The sequence below is a fragment of the Arachis hypogaea genome, chromosome 18 (genome assembly GCF_003086295.3).
Source record: "Arachis hypogaea cultivar Tifrunner chromosome 18, arahy.Tifrunner.gnm2.J5K5, whole genome shotgun sequence".
In the NCBI taxonomy this organism is placed as follows: Eukaryota; Viridiplantae; Streptophyta; class Magnoliopsida; order Fabales; family Fabaceae; genus Arachis; species Arachis hypogaea.
This window is the reverse complement of record NC_092053.1, coordinates 1,849,320-1,872,639: the sequence shown is the minus strand read 5'-3', so window position 1 is coordinate 1,872,639 and position 23,320 is coordinate 1,849,320. Positions and strand designations below refer to the sequence as shown.

At 33.7% G+C, this 23,320-nt stretch overlaps 4 protein-coding genes across 4 annotated transcripts; 2 read left to right on the top strand and 2 right to left on the bottom strand.

Moving 5' to 3' along the window:
• Positions 1 to 566: 566 nt before the first annotated feature.
• On the top strand, positions 567 to 2,406 carry LOC112771175 (EID1-like F-box protein 2). Its single transcript, XM_025815822.3, has 2 exons — positions 567 to 758; positions 1,466 to 2,406. The coding sequence occupies exon 2, from the start codon at positions 1,475 to 1,477 to the stop codon at positions 2,219 to 2,221; it is 747 nt and encodes a 248-aa protein (XP_025671607.1). The 5' UTR covers positions 567 to 758; positions 1,466 to 1,474; the 3' UTR covers positions 2,222 to 2,406.
• LOC112771174 (protein ROOT HAIR DEFECTIVE 3) lies at positions 1,466 to 10,364 on the bottom strand. The gene is made up of 23 exons (XM_025815821.3): positions 10,227 to 10,364; positions 9,796 to 9,945; positions 9,400 to 9,466; positions 9,198 to 9,300; positions 8,989 to 9,059; positions 8,755 to 8,818; positions 8,599 to 8,664; positions 8,476 to 8,523; positions 8,308 to 8,370; positions 8,136 to 8,192; positions 7,856 to 8,014; positions 7,675 to 7,743; positions 7,493 to 7,584; positions 7,154 to 7,232; positions 6,746 to 6,911; positions 6,483 to 6,607; positions 5,824 to 6,086; positions 5,645 to 5,741; positions 5,403 to 5,564; positions 4,952 to 5,056; positions 4,646 to 4,740; positions 4,422 to 4,518; positions 1,466 to 4,235 (listed from the first exon to the last, which is right to left on the bottom strand). The coding sequence occupies exons 1-23, from the start codon at positions 10,228 to 10,230 to the stop codon at positions 4,017 to 4,019; spliced, it is 2,421 nt and encodes an 806-aa protein (XP_025671606.1). The 5' UTR covers positions 10,231 to 10,364; the 3' UTR covers positions 1,466 to 4,016.
• Positions 10,365 to 11,107: 743 nt separating this feature from the next.
• LOC112773088 (WD-40 repeat-containing protein MSI4) lies at positions 11,108 to 15,518 on the top strand. Its single transcript, XM_025818131.3, has 14 exons — positions 11,108 to 11,392; positions 11,492 to 11,578; positions 11,685 to 11,747; positions 11,839 to 11,904; positions 12,032 to 12,106; positions 12,338 to 12,413; positions 12,832 to 13,018; positions 13,333 to 13,414; positions 13,997 to 14,070; positions 14,281 to 14,392; positions 14,508 to 14,582; positions 14,688 to 14,758; positions 14,999 to 15,098; positions 15,220 to 15,518. The coding sequence occupies exons 1-14, from the start codon at positions 11,204 to 11,206 to the stop codon at positions 15,313 to 15,315; spliced, it is 1,353 nt and encodes a 450-aa protein (XP_025673916.1). The 5' UTR covers positions 11,108 to 11,203; the 3' UTR covers positions 15,316 to 15,518.
• Positions 15,519 to 17,597: 2,079 nt separating this feature from the next.
• On the bottom strand, positions 17,598 to 20,189 carry LOC112772197 (uncharacterized). The gene is made up of 6 exons (XM_025817091.3): positions 19,433 to 20,189; positions 18,856 to 18,908; positions 18,435 to 18,522; positions 18,241 to 18,339; positions 17,925 to 18,049; positions 17,598 to 17,822 (listed from the first exon to the last, which is right to left on the bottom strand). The coding sequence occupies exons 1-6, from the start codon at positions 20,033 to 20,035 to the stop codon at positions 17,792 to 17,794; spliced, it is 999 nt and encodes a 332-aa protein (XP_025672876.1). The 5' UTR covers positions 20,036 to 20,189; the 3' UTR covers positions 17,598 to 17,791.
• Between the last annotated feature and the right edge of the window lie 3,131 nt (positions 20,190 to 23,320).

Below are 23,320 nucleotides of genomic sequence, written 5' to 3'. Positions count from 1 at the left end.
GTATTATGTGTGTTAACTTTTTATTTGTAAAATTTATCCATATATAATTATATCAAATAATTTTATTTTTAACAAAATTATTAATATTTTTCTCATATAAAAAAACTCAACCTCATGCATATACTATTTTTTTTTCTTTAAAAAAAGAAACATAGTATACATTTGTTCAGCTTCTGAGTAAACCCTAAAGGTACGTAAATGTTTTTGATTTTTTTATTTTGGAGATCATTTAATTAAAACATACTTTTTAAAGGACACAAATTACGGGGTTTCTTAAAATTAAATAAAATAAGTATAAAAATTACATATTTTTATTATAAAATAAATAATCTTTATTTAAAGGTATTCTAAGAAAATGTGAACCGAACACTTGGAGGGGGGAGAAATCAGAAAATATGCTGTGTGGTGCATATTACGAAAATGCCCTCCCATTGACCCAATAGCGATAGAATACAACCCCATCTCTGCCACTGCTACTTTCCGCGTATTCTATGCACTTTTTGACCATATTGCCCCTGCTTACGCCTCTAATTACTAATTAGTAATTACCACATTTTGTTCTTATTTTATTTTTCTGCTTTTGTCAGCCAAGTTTTGCTGTAAGATTAGCTTCTCCCAATTAAGCTTTAAGCTTTAAGCATAAACATAAAACTTTAGTTGTGCTTCTTTATTGGATTTGCATTTACAATTTGGAATCAGAGCAGTGCTGGTCTTTTCTAGGGTTTGGTGGCTATGCCCAAAGCTGACTTGAGTTCACTGTGAGTCACTATTAATTGCTACAAGCTCTTCTCTTTTTTCCTTTATTTGTTTGTTTGGATCTTTAATTTCGAGTAGCTGTGCTGTGATTTATGATCTATTCCACTCTCGGTTTCTTTTGATGCTGTTTTTCTTCCTCCAAGTTTTTTAATTGTTCATTGTGTGAGTTGTCGAGCTGGGTCAATTCGGTTTTTTTGTGTCTAGGGTTTAGCAACTATGCATTTTAGCTTCCTCTGCATTTCTATTCTTGGATGTGCATAAGAATTTCGTTTCCATTTGATATTTGGGTGACTGACATTCCCAAATTGCAGTTGTAAAAATAAAGGGCTTTATTTTATTTATATTTTTAAATGTGGATGGATTTTTTCTGTTGTTGGAGTTGAAAATTGTCATCTGTTTTAGGGTCTTCCAGCTAGTTAGGGATTCTAGACATGGATGAGTTCACATCTCCTCAAGGAGAAAGGGTAGGTGATATTTTGTTTTGTGAAGGGTAAGAGTGTAAGACTAAGATACTGAAGTGACCATCACTGGAAGTTGGAGGTATACCATGTAATTAGAGGAAGAAGAAAGATTTTATTTTATGTTTTGTCTTGAACTACTCTAGAAATCAGCTTGATCCAGTGAATTCTTAAAGGGTGTATGTGCTTTAGTGTTCTTCATGAACCTAGTATCATTAAATTGTTTTCAATTTGTCTTTCATTTCTGCCAGGTGAAGAGAATGATTCTCACGAAGCAGTTTCGCTGCATACACTCAGCTAGCTGTCAATGCACAAAAGGACATTTAAGTGAAAATGTCTTATTTTTAGTGTTTCAACATTTGAATTGGAATCCCAAGCTAATTGCTGCTCTGTCAAGTGTGTGCAAATGGTTTGATGATTTTGCCAAACGAGTTCTATGGAAAGAGTTTTGTCGAACGAGAGCTCCAAAGATGATGCTTGATCTGCAATCTAGTGGAAGTCACAGTGTTGATGGGAACTGGAGAGCCCTAGGGAAGCTGCTATTATACTGTTCAGGATGCAAGAAAGGTGGCTTGTTCAATAGCATTCATATCCCTGGTCATTTTGTGTATCAGACTCGATTTTCTGGAACATCCGGAAAGAGCTTTCTTTTGCCGAAATGTAGAACTGATGTTTTATATGTGTCTGATCCTTGCGAGCATCTTGACCAGGGCGAGGAAGGAGATATAGGATTTTTCCGTGGAGTTTTTAAGTCGTTTGCGACTTCGAAGGTCAGGAAGATGTTGATTAAGAAAGGTGCCAAGCTCCATCCAAGAGAAGTTTGCCCTTACTGTAAGGCAAAGTTGTGGAGCATGCTGCAAGCTAAGATGATCCCTCAAAGTGCGAGTTGCAGGTTGGGTTCCTATGAAGATTGTGTCGAGTATTATGTATGCCTGAACGGTCACATGCTCGGAATCTGTACCCTGTTACCGTTATCCGATTCAGAAGAAGCAACTGAGTTGGAGTGATACCTGAATGATTTGCTGGTATCTTCTTGTTCTGTAAAATTGTTATTTTGCTCTACTATTCATGTTTCCTGTTTGAGTCGTACTAGTTGAATATGTAATTGTTCAACCAAGCTCCCAACTAGAACTAGGTTCCCAAAAGATCCCCCCCAAAAAAAGGATATACCTAAAAAGTCAGCTTCCTCCTCCTTCTTTCCCCTCAATAATCTGCATTCTTCTTTCTCCCTCCTTTTTTTTTCTTTTATTTTCTTTAGTTATGTTTCTCCCTTTTTTTACCTTTTGAAAAAAAAAAGAAAGAAAAAAAAATGTAGGAGGAAAAAGAAATAAAATATAAATATATAAAATTTCTGTATTTTTATAAAAAAGTCGTATTTTTCTTTGAAAATTTCTATTTTAAAAGATTTTGTATTTGGTTTCATAAAATTTCTATATTTCTATTATTAAAAAAATAGTTTAAAGATTTGGTTAAAAAACAGTAAAACACTTATTCGTGAAGTATTTCTTTTCCTATTTTATTTCAATATAAAATGAAAGAAAGGGGGGCAGGGGGTTGTGTTTGGGTTATATTCATTTGTGACTGGATTCAATTGGAACTGGATTCGTTTTTAGAGGTATTAGAACTCAAATATTTTGTTGATTTATGAGCATCATTCCCTGAAAAAGAGGTCACAAGAATAGGATTCTCAGCTCAACAAGCCATTAGGAATTAGTGTTTGTTAGGAAAAGATTTTTTTTTAGTGTGTTTGATAAAATTTTAGTAGTAAAAGTAAAAATATTAGAACATAAAAAATATTTTTTTAGAAGTTATAATTTATATTTAAAAAAATATTTTATTTAAAAATATTTTTAACATAATAAATAAATAAAAAAGTATTTTTATATTATTGTAACTAAATATAATTATTAAATAAAAATATATTTTTACGTAAAATATCTAAATAAAAATTATTATTATTTTTTTTTCTATAGGAGTTCCCTCAAATAAGTTCTTAGATTTCCGGTGTTTATTATTCAGTGTTTTTCTTACCGGTTCCTCACTTCCTCATGCGTCCCATGAATCATACATCATTAGCATCTAAAGATGATTCTATAATCCATACAAATCATATGTACTTGTTAGTTAGCCAGACAGGATATAAGGTGTGAATTCATCTACAACTGTTAGCTGATTTGCATTTATGATGGCCTCCACTCTGCCACCAAGCTTGGGTAATGCTGGACCCCAAATTTTATAGAATCACTGAATCAGCCTTACATATGATATGCTAAATTGAGAATTTTTGCCATAACATAACGTGTAATTGGACAGGTTGGCAATTAATTCCTATGAGGTGGTTGAAAAATGAACACACTTCTGGCATGTATCTAACTAGAATATAAGATTGTGATTTATGAATTAACATTTCACACGATTGATAAATAGTACTACTAAGTTATTTTTGAGTAATCATCCAGCAGAAAATTGTTATTTTGCGTTAAGGTGATATACCATTTACATTTAGAGAATCCATGCAACTCTTAACAAAAACAAAAAAAATTGAATGCATGCAAGGCCATAAAAAATCAGGTAGAATAACCTTGCTCCTCCAACTAACTAAAGAATCTGAATTGGGGAAGATATATCTATTTCGATGGGCAAGTTAATTGTAGCAAAAAATTAAAATAAAAAAAAAATTGTATGTTGCATTTGCGTAAAAACCAATGCTTCCTAATGCATTGAATTGCCACAAACCAACATTGGATTGCTATCACACCTTAACATAAGATTTGGCACTGCTATAAAGACGAGTTTCTTTCCCTATTCTTCTTTTGATGAAGCAGTGTACTCAGTTCCACGTTCTAAAAAAGTTACCTTAGATGAAGCAGTAGATGACACAGAGCTACCAGTAGTTTGATTACTTGTTGATGGAGTTGGCTGAGGATTGTTAGTTTCAGGAACCCCCTCCTCTGCTAACTTTCTCATAAGATTCATTATAGTTGGAAGAAACTTGGTAGACAAGGATAAGAGTCCAGCTAGCTGAAAAAGGCATATGCAAACTTGGTTAGACTCCGCAAGCCATATGCATCCATATACTAAAGTTTATATATTAAATGTCATATGAATTGCACAGAATTGTTATTAGTGTGTGCAACCAAAGTCATTAGCTATTAGATTAACGAACTTGCTATTAATTAAGTTAGTAGTCGGTCTAGAGATACTCACTGCACCATGGCGAAAATCACCCGCAACGTCAAGTTGCACCCACAAGGCTTTAATGAGAAGATAACCAATAAAAATGAGAATCAAGTATAAAGGATTTCTGCCACAGAATAACAAACTTAGGTTAGACATGTTACATTACATAGATGAAGTAAAGTGATGTTTGCGTCAATACAAGTTTAACAGTAACAAATTATATATTTGCACATTATAAAGCTAACATTCACCTTAGAAGTGTCATAAACTCGTTAAATCCCAGAATAAGCAAGGCAACAATTGCCCATGGTGGAGGTAACCAGTTGTTACCACGCTTGTTGGCCTCCTGAAATTGAAATGGAATTAGGCAATTAGCATTATAATTTTGTCATAACAGATACACCAATATAGCATGATCAAGGGAATATGATCTGTGTCATGTAGTCAACCCCACCTTCTGAGATAACACTTAATTGTTCTTGTTATTATTGTAGAGTAATGAAGAGGAGCCTCGAATATTATAAATAAATAAATGAATAAATAAATAAAAACCATGCCTGTGCAGCAATGGCCTGAGACACAGTATATTCTGTCTCAATCTTGAATTGCCTCCACAAAGATTTACACTGGACAGGGGTGATCAATGTTTTAGAAGCTGGAACCTGCATAAAATTTTTATCAGGAATAACTGATCAATGCCTAAGATAGATAATGTTCTCAAAACATAAGAATATGGAAAAGATTGATCAAAATGCAATAGTCAGGAAAATTAATTTACCAGACGATACAGTATAAATTCGTTTGCATTTTATTTTTGGAAAAGAAAGAGTAAAATATAGCAAAGCAAACCAAAGGCAGTGATATCATATGTATATATTAATTATAATTATAGTGATGATGAAAAATAATGTTATTATCTTATAATATATCATAAAATTAGTTGTGCTAACCGAGTTCAAAGCAAAGGTAGAATTTGGGGAAATGGGTAAACAATTGATCAAAATGCACCTTTTCCCAAGTGCTTGAAGCCAGTGGATCAACTGTTGTGATTTTCTTCTCTTTTTCATTGGGTGAATCTAGCAATGCTTTTGCTAAAATATTCTCAATGTTAAGAGTGTCATCTTTATCATCCAAACGAATTACGGTCATAACAGATAGCAACTTCAGGCACTGCAAATGTTTAAAATTTTGTTTAAAAGACATGCCAAAACACAATCAATTGGTAAATATTATTCTTGATTTTATCATACAGCATATCGAGCAGTCTTGGTGATGGATCGAATATCTTCGCTTCCTGTCCAAATACGCGGCATTGATTCAGCATCATGACTAAACAATGTTGTGAACCTGTTTTCATATTTGACATTAGGCCACTGGAAAAAATAAATAAATAAACAAGTTAACTTAGATAGTTGCATAAGGTTCATACTTTTCCTTCATACGTATTAAGACTCTGCAAGCTTCATCCCTAGCTTTTGTCTCTATCAAACCTCTTGCATAATTCTCTAAACTCACAATCATGTTCTTTTGTGTTTCTTCATCTGCATCAAACCTGGTAAGCGCAGCAGAAAACCCAGAAACAGCTGATTCAGTCTCACGCTTATAGAGTTTCCTTATTGATGGCCAAGTTTCATTATTAGCTCCATCAAAAAGTGCTTCAATAGGTCCAGACAAAGCTTCTTTTAGTTTTTCCTGCAAAGGTATATTATATATATTATCAGCAAACACGCAAAGAAGTTAGCTTGATAATTATAGAAGAATAGCAAATGACACAACTCACAAGTAATAGAAATCTGATAAAATTTCTCGGTTCAAATACAGTATTAACCACTAGCTAAGCATGGGAAGTTTCATATAAGAATTTTGAATGCCATTACAGCAGGCAAAATGTTGACAATAAATTTTATCAATCTACCTTTTTAACCCATTGATGAATGTATTATTACTGCAATTATTGCTTAGTTCCAACTTCATACTACAATGAAATGAGAAAATTTAATCTGAGATGATGTTACATTGCTATTGGCCTAGGATACACTCACAAATTTGTAAGAAGAGAATGATCAATCTTAATTCTCAGACATGTACCTCATATGTTGTAGTAAGTTCCGATAACTTAGCTGCACGTACAGATGCAACATGTGCATCAATGTCACGTCGTAGTTTCTCCCTTACTTTAGATGTATCCCAGTCTGCAACTTCGATAACAACATCTGCAAGGATATTATATCACTGTTAAATTGTAATTCATTTGAGCAAGTTAGATGCACACAATAAACTTGACATATTTTTCAACTTTAATCTATTGATGCCTAATGAATTCGGATAGACAAATGCTGGACTTGGAATACCTGCACAGGCTTCATCAAACTGAGCCATAAAAATCCCTGTGCAATTATTAGCAGCTTCAGAAAACCCTTCCCCTTTATTCAAAGCCTTATCAAATGCTTCCTTGAACTTATCGAAAGTTCCAATCCTTATATGTCCAAGGGCAGAGTGGAATGCTGGTTGGACAAGCTATCCCATTGAAAAGACAATAGGGGAAATGAAGTAACATAATTAATATCACAAACATGGAAAAGCATTTGAAGGCAGAATAGAACAGATAGACATGACTAATCCAGTATCTTAAATGATGAATCTTCATTCGTAATGCCAACGTATTTATCTCTTTCAATAACCACTAATTCCTTTATGTAATGGAAAAGGGGAAGGTCTAAGAAGCATGTTGGCACAAGAGCTAAGTTGATAATAGTTACTTGCAGCAGTTTTTCTTGAAGGTGCTTCTGTTTAGCGGTTCTCACACCTTCATCAAAATAAGTGGCTTCAACATCATACCTATGTTGAAAGAAGAAAAAACAAAAAAGACTCAATATACCTTCATGAATTTCTTATTTTAACAAATAGGTAAACAAAAATACAGATGTTTATAAATGTGAAAATATGTTATGACCTACTAATCAACATGCTAAGTTTAGTAAAATGGTATGAAAAGCTTAGAGAGTTAACTCAAAGCTTATTAACAATATTTACCATATTTCATATAAAATAAAATATACTACATGGATAAAATGTCAGATAAAATTAACTATACTAACTCTGAAAGACAAGTATCAAGAAGCGAATTGAGCTTTTTCCCAAATCCAGCAACTGGACCTGATTGCACAGCCTCTTCTAGCTGACGCCAGTCCTGAGTGGTAATTTCAACTAATTTCAGTAATTACAGTATATAAGACTATCAAAATGTATTGGATAATCATAGCTAAAGAAAAACAAATACCTCATTGGCAGCAAAAAGGGCATATTTCTCATTGGCAATTTCTTCACATCTTACAGTAGCTACCATGACCTACAAGTGGCTCAACCACAAATAATTAATGAAATCAATATACAACTAAAACAAAAAGTAGTATTTCCATTAAAACAATCAAAAGCAATCACATCAGGTATCAAGATATTACCTTGTGTGCGGGAAGGTCAAGATCTTTGTTCTCCTTGATGACTTTCCAGATTTGCTGAGCACTAAAAGAAAAGCCCGAAGCAGGAACAACTCCACGCCGATCCCCCGCAAGCCCACCAGGATTTATGGAATGAACAAATCGCTGCCTCAACTCATGAACCTACATTTAAAGTTGATCAAAAGTAACAACACATACACAACTTAGCTCAGGTATTTACTGACAAACAAACGGCTAATTCTGCTTTCCACCATAGTGCAAAATTAACACAGTTCATTCATACCTGCTCCTTAAATTGCTCTTCCTTCTCTTCGAAGCTAGAAAGAGCAACAACTTCAACCTGATCATTTTTTGCCAAGAGCAAACAATTATTGCGAAGTACCAAGGGAACTCTAATAAAATACTAACCACATCTGAACATTATTTAGTGATCCCAGAAAGAATGATTATCTTACATTAAAAAATTCACTCAGTGGGGTTTCCTTGTGGGCCTGTGGCTTAGGAACAGAATCCCAAATCTGCAGTGGGAAAAGTACAAGAAAAATCACCAAGAAAGAAAAGGTGAACAGAAATTCCTGAGACCAATCTAACAGCAGCATGTAATAAATAAAGCAATGCAATACCTTCTGAATATCTTCTCGTAAGACAGGTTCTAAATTTTCTAGTGGTGTCTACAAAAGGAAATTTGTGATCACGTAATAAATAAGGATATAGACATGACTAACATGTGAATATTATTTACACACCCTTGTTTTATCACGTATGACAAACATCAATGTTGTTTTGCGTGGACTAAACAACCTCATCATGACCTGAAAGTAATAACGATCGTGTAACTGGACAATAGACATATTCTAAAATTGGAGATAGCTGCATGTAGTCAATAGGCCAAGAGAAGATACCTGAAACACAGTTTTTAGGAGTGGCTTGTTTGCAGCTTGCTCACGGCCGATGTCATGACACCACCTTTACAAGTGTATTTGGAGGGTAAAAAATCAGTTGCACAACGAAATTAAAAGAGAAAAAAAGAGTACATCCAGAAAGCAAGAATTACAGGAGCCAAAACATACTTGGAAGTTTCTAGAGTTAGATTGTACAAAAGAATTCTAAAGGAGGACAAGGGGAAAAGAACTCACATGTTTATCAGCACAATATCCGAAACAGCCAAAGCAAAAAGAGAACTCTGCTTTTCAAATGCAGTATCGTCCTGGGAGAAAGAAATTAATATGTTGAGGAAACAATCAAAGGCATAAAATAAACAAATGATGCCAAAAAAATCATGATAAAATCTAGAATTTCCACCATATTCATAATGATCAAATAAAGTTAAGGTGGGAAAAATCACCTCTCCCCTTTCTCTTCCATCTGTGCCCTCTAAGTCCATCACAAGTGTACAAGGCTCTATGCCGGCACATTTTGCCAACCAAATTCCTTTGGTTGTTTGAGATCTGAAAAAAAATCAGTGCATTCCATCAGGTGAAAACATCCTTGCTACGTGAATGAGGTTGAACCATTGAGGTGATTATCTTGGAAGTGCAAACACACACCTTCCCTTAAATGCATCCATCTCTCTAAAATCAGTGCCAAACAAATTATTTAATAGTGTACTCTTGCCTGCCCATGCCAGAAAGGAAGAATTAGATTGTATAAATATTGCTTAACTATATGAATAGCATCTATCTCACTTTGATAATAAAATTCTACGAAGACCGAACACTACACCAATATAGAAAGTTTCATCACTCCTTACCAACAAATAAATAGAAAGATGAACTTCAAAATATTGCTTACTCGGTCTACCACATAAGAAGATTGGTATAATCAAAATAGAAATCCTCAAGTTCAAATACTGTATTCGATTGAGTATTGTCACGGCTACCAAAGGCGACGTAAGAATCATCTGAACATAAAGCCGAAGCAAAATGCTAGCTTATGGAACATACCACTACTTTGTGGACCCATGATGGAAACTACGGCATAGGAAAGCCCGCATTCAGCTAACTTAACGTCCTTCATGAACTTCTCAATTCCCTCAACATTGAATGTGCCATCTCCATCAATAAGCTGAGTAGAAAAACGAATCTCACTCTTCGCTGCATAACCATAATTTTACAATTTACACATCTAGCGTTAGCACTTAGAAGCGTAAAATAAAAATTTCCAAGCTGTTAACACAAATTAAGCAAAACAAGAAAGAAGAACAGGTTCAGATGTGATTGCGACATTGCATTTTGACATAAACGGTAGTGATCCAACAATCGCAATAATACAAATTATCAAAATGAATCAAATCAAACGAATATCAATTGAATAACAAATTACAAATATTAAAATGAAAAAAGTTGCATGAAATGTGCGAAAGGAAGAGACGTACCCATAGGGGAGAGTGGAATGAGATCGCGATCGAAAAATGGTTAAGGGAGAGAGCCTCACACTGTCATCACCATTGCCCTTTCCTTTCGTGTTTATAATCACTCTCTGCCTTCAATGCCTTTGCCTTCCATCATCTCAAACTAACTAACACTACCATTTTCCTTTTTCTTATTTTTGGAAATGCTGTCAGCATATTTTCTTTTCATTACTATTTATTTATTTTTCCTTTAGAATATTTCAAATTTGTTTTTTTTTTTTTTGAAATACCAAAAAGATAAGTCTCAACAATAAAGTAAATTACAACTAAAGTCTTACAAAATGAATAAATCTAATATATATTTAAGTTAAAAGATATTTTGTCCATTCAAATAAGTCATAGAATTTGAATCTCTTTGGATATGTGTAACCGTGTAAATTAGCATTAGATCCTTAAATTTTAAATTTGCAATAGAATAGACTAATAATTAGGAGATACAATGGGAAAAAGATTACGACGTAACTATTATTATTATGTGGAAACTTAGGTGTAGTCGACTTCACGTGAAGTTGATAACTAAGAGCCGTTAGATTATTAGACTAATTTGACTAAATTTTCATCTAACGATTTTCAACTATCAATTTCACATGAAGTCGACTGCACCTGAGTTTTCACCTTATTGTTATTATTATTTCCATGATGAAATATAACGATGCATAGAAGCTTAGTGATTTGTTAATAACCATTGAAACAAAATTTTGAATAGTGCGAGATTAGAGGTAAGGCGGGAACAGGAGGATAGTGTAGGACATGGAAAGGGATATTCGAGATGAAGAGGGGTAATAATGTCAATTCGCATGCGGGAAACTGCAAAAGGAAAAGGCGGGAAAAAATGGAAATGAAACGGGAAAAGGAAAGTGACAGCGAAACGCGTTTCTCTCTCACTGCTTCTTCTTCATATAAATGGAAGCACAATTGAAAAAGCAGAGACTCAGAGAGAGATGAAGAAGGCGAAGACAGTGGTAATGGGAGTGAAAGATCGTTACAGTGAATGGAAGTCAATGGTGGGAGTGTTGTACGACTGGCTGGCTAACCACAACCTGGTCTGGCCTTCACTCTCTTGCCGGTGGGGCCCTCTCCTCGAACAAGCCACCTACAAGAACCGCCATCGTCTCTATCTCTCTGAACAGGTTCATCACTTCAATTACACAATTATACTAATTAATCTTGCTTATACTCATTAATCATAATAATTACTTGTGTTTAATCTTGCTTGTTCTCTCTCTCAGACTGATGGCAGTGTTCCCAACACTCTTGTTGTAGCTAATGTCGAAGTTGTTAAACCTAGGGTTGCCGCCGCTGAACATATCTCTCAGGTTTCAATGACACTATTAATTACTTCATAATCATAATAGTTCATTCATTATTGAATCTAGCGTTTTTGTCCGTTGTTAATTGAAAGTCGTGTGTTGTTTATCTCAGTTTAATGAAGAATCGCGCTCTCCATTTGTCAAGAAGTATAAAACTATCATACACCCTGGCGAGGTATGCATATGCGTACATTCAAAGGCCGATAATCGTTTTGCAATGTAAAAATTGTTCATAATTTTTTGTGCATTTTATAAATACGTTTCAGGTGAATAGAATCAGGGAGCTCCGGCAAAATAGTAAGATTGTTGCCACTCATACTGATAGTCCTGAAGTAAGTGAAATTTTCATGCTACGTGTTGTCTATCATTTGAGATTTTCAATCTTACGCTATTCTATCCAAAATCTTGTTGGTGTAAGTTTGATGTGGAATTTTGTTATTTTTTCTATTTGGACAAAAGGTGTTTATTTGGGATCTTGAAACTCAGCCCAACCGCCAAGCTCTTCTGGGTGCTCCCACTTCCCGTCCAGATCTGGTTTGTTTTTCTTAAAAATTATTCCCCCATGGGGAATTTCTTCAGATTTTATAAATTTTTTTAAATAAATATAAATATTTGTTACTGTCCAAAGAATAAAATTTTGTATTAATTGTAACTAGTGTTAGTTTACACTTATAAGGGCTGAATTGATCATTTAGCCATTATGCTGTTTATATATTTGAGTTCACGTGTTAGACCACCTGAAATTTTAGGTATGCCTTGTTGCAGGTATTAACTGGGCATGATGATAATGCTGAATATGCTCTTGCTATGTGTCCAACTGAGCCCTTTGTTCTTTCGGGAGGTTAAAGTCTTCTTTGTTTTTAGTTGTCATCTAATTGTGAATGATATCAAAAGGTTCCTTTCTGTTGGTTTAGAAACACCTTACCCGTTATGCATGCACTAGCTTTTTAGGTTCACTTGAAGTAACTGAGATTAAAGTTTACATATTATCAACAATAGAAATACAATTGTATTAGACACTGACCTCGAAAAAAATAACAAATACAAATACATTTACAAATGCATGTTTAGTAGACATACATTACCGTGTTAATGTTGCTAATATAATAAATAACGTTAACTTTTACACATCAATTTCCTGTCAAGGAAAAAAGACAAAACACACACTAGTAAAGGGTCAGGTTCTTACTCTTTTTGGATGGTGCACTTTTTATGCTGTACACTTATTTCGTTAACTCGGTTACAATTCTCAATGGCAGGGAAGGACAAGTATGTGGTCCTATGGAGTATTCAGGATCATATTGCAAGTTTAGCAGCTGAATCTGGTTCCAATGTTAAACATTCTAAGAGTAGTCAGAAAGCTACAGAAAGTCCTTCTGTTGGACCACGTGGCATCTTCCATGGTCATACTAACACTGTTGAAGATGTGCAATTTTGCCCATCAAGGTAGCTGTTTCTTGCTTTTATCGGTACTTGTGTCATACTCTGTAACTAAAGCCATTATTATTTATGGATTTCAAGGTTGCTTACAAGATTATCTGTATTACATATTTACAGATATACTTTATTTAGTTTATCATAAAACAAATCTAATTTATTAAAAAGGAGACGTGCACTTGAGTTCTTAGTCCTGAAAATTATTAACGGGGTTATAAATTTCAATCAAATCTACTTTCCTACTGTCTTAAGAGGTTGGCGCCATGAGTTTCTTATCGTTTTCTGATATACTTCCTATGCAATTTTGTCTCTATCAAATGCAGTGCACTGGAGTTCTGTAGTGTTGGTGATGATTCCTGCCTCATATTTTGGGATGCACGAGTTGGATCAGTTCCAGCTGCCAAGGTTTGATTTCGTCAACTCATCTATATCAGTGCTGCTTTCTTTAGGATTAGAACCATGAAATGTAACTTTTAAATTAGTTCAAGGCGAAGAGAGAAATAAAATTAAGCTTTATGATATCAGTAACTGTTTTAACTTCTGTATGTTGATTTCTTCTGACGATATAAGTTTCAATATTATAGCTTTCGAGATTTGTGGTAAATACAGTTTTCAAAGAGGTGGGCCTGGTTCCCGAAGTACTATTACATTCTTTAATTAGTCACCAAAAAAAAAAAATTACATTCTTTAATTCCACCAGTTTCCCCTCTAGTATTTCTTTATCACTGCAAGTAGTTGATTGTCGAATCTGATTTTTATGCATCAAGGTTTTGGCAGCCTGTGAACTACTATGCCCTAATCCTTGGTGGTAGATTTTGAAAAATACTGGAATACAACTTATTATGTAAATTTCATTTTGCATAAATTGCATCTTGGTAATTCTTATTCGATATTTCATGCTTTAAATACCATTACGAATATTTCCTATTTAGTGTATGTGACTACGTTGTTGCATTTTCCCTTTTTTCGTGTTTCTTTCTTAAACAGGTCAACAAGGCACATGATGGAGATATTCATTGTGTTGATTGGAATCCTCATGATATAAATTTCATTCTGACTGGGTATTAACTTGCTGCATGTGCATTTAAATGAACTTGAATTACAATTTATATGTCCTTCACCTGATTCTTTTAATTAATTTTTGCATTTCCGTTCTACATCTTACTGCCATAAATGGAATTAACTTAGAAGTTGGAGCCTTTCCCTCAGATACCAAACAATTTATCAAAGTTTTGGATCTTCATTATGATTTTCTGTTGTTTTGGCTTCAGTTCTGCTGACAACACAGTCAAAATGTTCGATCGCCGGAAGCTTAACAGTGAGGGAGTTGGGTCTCCTGTATATAAATTTGAAGGTCATGAGGCAGCTATCCTCTGTGTACAGGTATCAAGGAGATCATGCTTTTGTTGCTTCTTTTAATTTTGCAGTTCTTGTCTACGGTCAGCTATGGAGATTTTTTTACCGTGAATATTAACCTACAATTATGCATATGCTTCAGTGGTGTCCTGACAAGTCCTCTGTGTTTGGAAGCTCTGCTGAGGATGGCTTTCTAAACATTTGGGACCATGAGAAGGTTGATTCTTTCATACTCATCAGTCTTATGCTTCTATGTTGTATCTCGTTTTCATTTCTTCTTGTCCAAGATTATTCAATATAACGTTGGAATTTCTACTTTTAGGTTGGTCAGACATCAGGTCCACATCGAGCAAGTGCCCCATCAGGTTTATTTTTTCGGCATGCTGGCCATAGGTATGTATATTATAAACGCAATCATAATTATTATTCGCGTAATGATATGGTATATTGCTTCTTTTAGTAAAGAAAAAACCCACAAAAGAAATACATTGTGCAATGCACATGTTCTTTATAAATTAAGTAAAAACCTTTGCTCATTATCCAATTCTACTTTTCACCAAAGAAATTCTCTTATTACTCTTCACCCAGTTTCTGGTTATGTTGAAATAGTTTGACTTCTTATTATGTATTCAGGGACAAGGTCGTTGACTTCCACTGGAATGCATTTGACCCATGGACAATTGTTAGTGTCTCAGATGATTGTGAATGTACTAGCGGTGGTGGTACTTTACAGGTAAACACAAGTTTCTGAAATTCTTGATTTGAATACTGTGAAGAAACGAAGTTATAAAAGCATTCCAGCATGTATATAATATTATTACTCAAGAATTACGTTATAATTTGTTATGATGCAGGTATGGCGAATGATTGATCTGATTTATCGGCCAGAGAAGGAGGTGTTGGCTGAGCTAGATACATACAGAACCCAGATTTTAGGAAGTACCCCTTGAATCCTTGATTTCTTTGTATGTCAGTCACGATCTAGTGTAGAATTTTATTCTGTCTTCAGTTACGAGAAGAATGTAGTAACAATGTAAAATTTGATTTACTACAGTATCCTTCATTTTAGGAAAACTTGTAACAAATAAAAAGAAGGAAAACTTGAAACATTTTAAAGCTCCGAAATTTTATTAATTCGTTATAAGAGAAATAATATTTTTTTTCGTAGATTTTTTTTAGATTGTTGTTAGGGAACTCGACCTAAGTTGGGGAGAAAAGATTTAATTTGGGAATTATTCCCTTCAACAATCTCATCAAGAATAAACTCAAATTAAACAAAATACACATCGCACTAAAATATTTAGAAACTAACAACCAAAACATAACAGATCTTCAAACAAATAAATAATAACATTATAGGACAAAACACGAATAAATTTTTTTATGTCTGTTATTGAACATTTTAAATATTGTGTTTGTCTTGTGTTGATTTTCTCCAAATAATTTTACCATGCTAACCACTCATATTATTCTAATATTACCGACTCACTTTATTCATCCCATATTTATTGTCATGCACTTATATTTATGTGATCCACTTCACCCAAGAGCTATTGTTTGTTATAGCCACACTCTCTCATTCCTATCTTGTCTTAAAATCTCTCGTGCTCTTATACTTTATCCTAATATTTTATACCAAATACTTTATTTTATAAGCTTTATTTCTTAAGTTTTATTACTCCCGAGAGACGTACTTTCCTTCCTATTTAGCCATTCTATTATACTTTTATTGTCAATAAAACTTGTAATAATAGCTTCACTATTAGATTTTTCAATAACATTCTCTCCTATAAAATACTTTATCATATCATAGAAACCTTCAAGGTTACCACCAACAAAAAAAATTATTATAGATAGAAATATATATTTTACATACCCAACAATACCACATCCCATTAACTTCCTCCATCCTTGCTAACATTAATCCATCATATTTTTTCTAGTAGATGAAAAATAATACTTTTATCACTTAGTGCATTTTTTCTTTTTACAAATAATACTTGTTTATTGTATTTAATTATGTTCACTCTTTAATCAAAAAATAAAAATATAGATAAAGATATATTGAAAAATGGTATAAATGATAAAACTCAATTTTTTTAAAAAAATACTAATATATATATATATATCATTATAGTATATAATTATATATAAAAAATAAATCACTAAATCAATTATTTGTATAAAATAAATATTAAAATACAAAATATACGTAAAAAAAATAAACATATTTATATATTAATATATAGTGATTAATTTGACAATTGATTCTGTATATACATAATATTTTTTAATTTTTAATGTATTTAATATTCTAACACTTTAAAAAGGTCTGTTAAGTTTAAAAACTTTTTATAGACAATGTATGTATCAAGAGCTTAGAGATATGGATGCTTGCATTAAAGCATGAAATCATTAAGAAGCAATTCTATGAAATGTGGCAAACACGGAAACATTGGACCCCTAGGCCCTAGCCATAGTACACATCATTATACTAACCTATCAACTACCAACCACTAATAAAGTTTATGGATGTCTCTCGAGCAGTGAGTATTGCTTATAATGCTTGCCTACGAAGTACGGACACTTCGCTGAGTTATCGTATTTTCGTGTCGGACATATTTCGAATACGATATTTATTAACATTTGTCCGACATGTGTGTCTGTTGTGTCCAACCGTGTCTTAATAAAAAATAAAAAATTCTTTACCAGACACTCCTGAACACACCTAAATATAATTACATGTTCGCGTGTCTAGTCTTATTCTTAACATATATTCTTAAAATAAATTTAGATATAGTATATATTATTATTTATTAAAATAAAAAATATTTTAAATACTTGATATAATTAAAATAAGACATTAAAAATAATTAAAAATTTTAATTTATATTTTAATATCAATAAAATATCAAAATATCATTACAATTTATCTAAAAAATATTTTATATTTTATATATATACATACCCCGTGTCATGTAAGATTTTAAAATTCGCGTGTCGGCGTGTTCTGTGTCCGTGCGTCATAGATGCTTAGTGATCTAGGAAAATAACATTTTCACTCATGTTTGATAATGTCGCTCCATATATGTTCACACATGATGTTTTTTTTTATATTATATGTTTACATGAATTAAAAAAAAAATGACTTTATCAAAATATGAGTGACAATGTCTATTTCGGTGATCTATCAAAATACCGATAGTTCTCCAACTCCAATATCGAGATATCATTTAGAATCTCTAACCAAGAAACTCAAATGTTTTTTGTATTCATATCTATGTCCCATAAACAAGCAAAAATGGCACAGACAAAGAACCAAAAAGAACATTGCTGTGACGGTGACAGTACACTGTTGTAAACTTTGGATTTACATACTAAACTAACTCTGGTTACAGTTAGCCATGCCAATAACTGTTATTAGCTTCAGCACAGTCTTGATTTCCCGTTTTTTTGCCTGTCCAAATACACAAAACAATGTTGGGTGAATTGGATGCTCTCATGAACTTAAAAAGCTTAAGGAAAGAGGAACAAGAGAAACAGTAAAAGGGAAACTAACCAGAATGAATCCTTCTTTTCTTGTGCTAATAATTCTTCAAAAGAAATGTCAGCAAATTCGTCGTCTCTGTTCTCTACCAGTTCACGGGATTTCGCCTTGTCCATGCAAGCCCCAACTTCAAGCATCTTTGTTAAATACATAGCATATTAATATAAGAGATACTTTATAAGCAGAAGCCAAGCTAACTAACTAGATAATACAAAATGTCTTAGGGAAACTAAAGCATCATTTAAATAGCATTAACATATTTCTGCAACGAAATTGAAACAAAGATATTTATCAATCCTCTTATGATGGACTCGAATTAACAGTATACCTTCTGGTATGCTGGTGAGAGTTTAAGCTGCTGTTGAAGTGAATTATAAACAAAAGCATCCTCCTCTAATCTCTTTTGCTCCAATTCAAGCTTGTATATCTGTAATACTTAAAAAATTTTAGATACTCATTGATGCCATATGCAGACTTGATGAGTTTATGACACAAAAGTTCGCTAGCTTCAACTTAACCGACCTGTTGACGCAGTCGATCAAAAGAAGATCTGTCTGCCTTGCATAATAAAGCCTTTGTTATTACAAATTTACGTTGGATCGCATCAGCCCTATAACAAAGAGAGCATGTAAAAGCAATTAGAGCATTCAACAGAACTTGAAAAGAATATTATTACTAAAGCCAAGATTGAATAAAACGACAAAATCTAAGTTTGAATATATAGCCCCCAGGTTAAATCAGTTTGGATTTAAAATATTAAGTTCACAAGATTATGGTATCAATAGAAAACCTTAGGGTAGCTGTTTTTATAACATTAGTTAATAGATGAACAAAAATCTTTAATTTCATGATGAATAAGATCACATAAGTTCTAAGCAAATAAAAGCCAAAACATAGCATAGAAAAATCTGAAGTAACAGCTTTAGAATAAACTTGAACATACTTGTGTTGTAGTTCATTCCTAACATCAACCAAACAATTAGCAAACTGTACAACCTGCATTACAAAAGAGTAGAGTATTAAATTTTGAAAGTGGATGGCATTCAAATAAAATTGGTGCTGCTATCTCATTTTGAAAATGAATATTATAAGTTCCAACTTCTATGTATGTAAATGAAAAGGAAACCATCATGTATCATGATTTGCAAAAATAAACAAACTGTGAATTTCAAATATAAAACAAAAAGTCATCTTGCTACAAAACATAGAAGTTAAGATTGTTCTTTAGCAAGCAGCAAGAACATTTGGCTCTGAAAAATCTATGATGACATCTGGTACTAAGTGGAGAACTAAGAGATAGAATTGCTCAAACTTTTTCCATGATTTCATTAACAAAAGCTAAACTAAACTAACATCACATAATCCAACAGTCGGTAGAAAATTCAGAAACATAACAACAGTTTCAAAAACCATAACTAATCATGGAAAGCTAACCATAAAAGCTTGTTCCTATTGTTTCAAACACCAAAAATATAAACAAAAACATACTCAAATTCTAAGAAAAATGTGTTCTTTTTAACCTGGGCGAGTGTCAATTTCTTGGACTCGTTGCACTTGACGAGTTCATCATACTGCAGTTTGATCCTTCTCTGCATAGCGCTGCTTGAAGAAGTGAACGGGTACAAGCAACCCGATTCAAAATGAACCCCAGGATCCGAACCCGTATTGGCACCTTCACTCTCTTCAGCTCCCGAATTCGCTTTCTTCTTCTTCCCCTTCTTTCTCTTCTTCTTCCCTCTTTGCTCCGCTCCAGGAACCTCCATAGCGGAAGATACTGAATCCCTATCTTCAAACAAGCACGCCCATTTCGCAGAATCGGAGGGCAAAACCTCCAAAAAAACCGAACTTGTCAAGTGGGTCGGGGCATTTTCTCCGGGTCGAGGAACCCCGTCGTCGACTGGATCGTTAGGAGTTTCCAGGTTCTGCGGCGGAGGAGGGTGGTGGTGTTGTTTATCTGTTTTGGAGAACCTTTTGTAGATGGAGAAGGAGAGAAAAGTGAGAGAGAGGAGTGAGAGAGAAGCGAGGAAGGCGAAGAAGAAAATGGGATCGTGCATTTGGGAGTGAAGAAGGTGAAGTGAGAATGGGTTACCATGGAAGAGAGAATAGGATGGTGGAGGCGCCATGGAAGAAGCGCGTCATGTAGAGAGAGAGAGAGAGAGAGAGAGAGAGAGAAGAGTGAGAAGCAAAGTGATGAAAATATTCTCTTCCAACTTCCAAGTTAGGCTTTCAAGTTCAAGTTTAAAGAGATTCTTTTTCTTCTTTGTTTTTTTTTTTTTCTCTTTTTCCATGAGATAATTTATGAAGATGATTTATCATAATCTTATATTATATTTATGAATTATATATTTATAAACTAGTTCTATATAGGCATCTAATTGTATATTGTTATATCATAAAAAATAATTAATTTTCAACTCATTGTTTAAAGAGTTATTTAAAAAAAAAATTAATTAAATTATTATGTAAAATTTTTTATATTTTTAATATATATTTAAATAAGTTCTTTAGAAATATTATATCGAATATTTTCATTTACAAAAAATTTTATTATATTGAGGTCTTTGAATTCTATAAAAATAAGATTTATAAATTCTTTTATCACATTTTTTAGAATTTTTTTATCTAAATAAAAATATTGAGTCTAGCTAAAGTAAAAATTTATGTCTTACTTTTTTAAGGTTTAAGGATCTCGATATAATAAAATTTTTTTAGAGACGAAAATGTCCAACGCTAAAATTTGGGTAAAACACCTAAATAAACCAAAAAGCTACCAATATTATTCAATAGTTCCAAAATAAAAAATGTTACATAGATGTCTCCATACATATATCTATGTAAATCTAATTGATTTAATTCGAATTACACATTCTTGTACTAAATCGAATCAATTTGATTCGAATTAATAGAGTTATTGGTAAATTGAAGTTATTTGATTCAAATTACTAATGACTGATATTCGAAATATAGCTCATGAGTAATAAATCGAATCTAATTGATTCGATTTACTACCTATATATATATATATATATATATATATATATATATATATATATATATAAATAGAATCAGTTTAATTCGATTTAGTATTTACTAATTTTAAGTTAATTATTTATTTATTCTATATATTAATTTTAAAACATAAATGTTAATAAGAAAATACTTCTAATTGGATTCAAATAAAATATCTAAAAAATCAAAACGAATAAGAATAAAAATTCAATTTTTGTATTTTAGTTCAAATTTTAGAAAATCTATATTTTTATAAACTTATGAATATAAACAGAATAATAAACGATTTCTAAAAATTCACTAAAATCATTCTTTGACTCATTAGTATCTGAAGAATCATTACCGAGATTTTTGATATTGAAAAAATTAATATCAAGTATAACCCTCTAAGGTGGCATAAGGGTTAAAACTTGAATTTTTTTGTTGAAATCACAAATAACAGATAGTTATACAATATAAAAAGATTAACTATATTTATACAATATGTAATTTGAAACTTTAAATATCTTATTTCTCAATCTTTAATAATTCGAATAAAATAACTTCGATTTAGTATCAGAATGTATAATTCAAATTAAATCAATTCGATTTACATAGATATATGCATGGAGACATCTACGTAACATTTTTTATTTTGAGATTATTGGGTAATATTGATGACTCTTTGATTTATTTAGATATTTTACTCTTGAAAATTTTTAAGGACCTATATATATATATATATATATATAATGTATCATTTTAATAGGGCAAAAAACCATATTAAGCCACATGCAGAAAAGTTTAACCAAAATACGCCAAACAGAAATTTGTTTCAGCAATAAGCCAAGAGGCATTTTTATATAAATCGAACCACCAAGGTTCGAACTGTATTAACTAGTAATTCGAACCAACTTGGTTCGAACTACTACTGAAAAAGTTTGAATAATTCGAACCAGATAGGTTCGAACCAAGAAAGCATGTAATTCGAACCTGGTTGGTTCGAATTATGGGGAGAGAGCTTGGTTGTAGTAATTCGAACCAGGCTGGTTCGAATTACATGCTTTCTTGGTTCGAACCAGGTTGGTTCGAACTAAAGAGAGGTTGATTGTAGTAATTCGAACCAGCTTGGTTCGAATTACATGTATCATGGTTCGAACCAGGTTAGTTCGAATTAGTAGGAATCAGAGCTCTATATAAACGCTGTAAACGTGAATTGCTCTCATTAGAGGACGTAAGATGGCTAGTGAGGAGGAGAGTTTTGCTGTTTTGGTACACCACAAAGGATCCATCAAGAGGAAAACTCGGTCCGGAGTGAAGTTCACAGATAAGAATCCTCTCTATATTGTGGTGAATCGAACGACAAGGTATGATGACCTGGTTAGAGCTGTGCTGATGAAACTTGGCCTGGAAGGTGCGAAGCGGATTAAGAAGTTTTTCTATCGCATTCCAGTCACGATCCTGCACGATACGGTGAAGTATGATTGTCTGACGATTGGTAGTGATGAGGACCTCCAAGTCATGTTTCTTTGTCGGAGGCAGTTTCCGGAGGTCCGCACACCAGAGTTGCTGGCAAAGCTGGTTGATGTGGTATCCAGCTCAGGGGGTTCAAACCGGAATACCGCCAATGTAGCCACGGCAGTTGGCTCCAGTTCGATGGCTGCTGTGGCTTCTTCCTCCGTCCCAGTTTACGAGCCAGCGGCCCAACTTGTCGCCTCTCCGTCATTTGCTGTTGATTTGAATGACGGCGTCCGCGACGAGGTAGGATCCTTTGATGTTCTGGCAAACGCTTTACAGGGCGTTCCACCGGTTGGCGTCGGAGACGGAGAATTGGGTGATCCTGATGAGGACGACGTTGAGCCCGAAACGATTGAGGATGATAGCGGGGACGAGGTTCAAGCGGCTGGGCCTGCATTGGCTGGCGGTGGTTCTAGCTCTGGCACACAGCAGTATCCACCATATTTTTCTTCTCTGGACCTGGACGCCATGACGCATGAGGGTGCGCTAGGTCACCCTGTTGGATTCGGAGCTAGAGATGCGGAAGGAAATGCTGGTCTCACAGAGTTCCAGGTTGGTCAGCAATTCCAGGATAAAGATGAGGCCCTGTTAAGTGTGAAGACTTACAGCATCCGGCGAGGGGTACAGTACAAGGTGGTGGAGTCCGATCACCGCCGGTATGTGGGCAAGTGTTCCGAGTTCGGGAATGGGTGCACATGGTTGATTCGGCTCAGTCTCCGGAAGCGCAAGGGCATTTGGGAGGTCAAACGGTACAATGGCCCTCACACTTGCCTGGCCACATCCATATCAAGTGATCACAGAAGTTTGGATCATTCTGTGATTTCGGCGTTCATTATGCCAATGGTTAGGGCTGACGCATCGGTTAGCATCAAGGTGCTCCTGAACGCCACGGCAGCGCATTT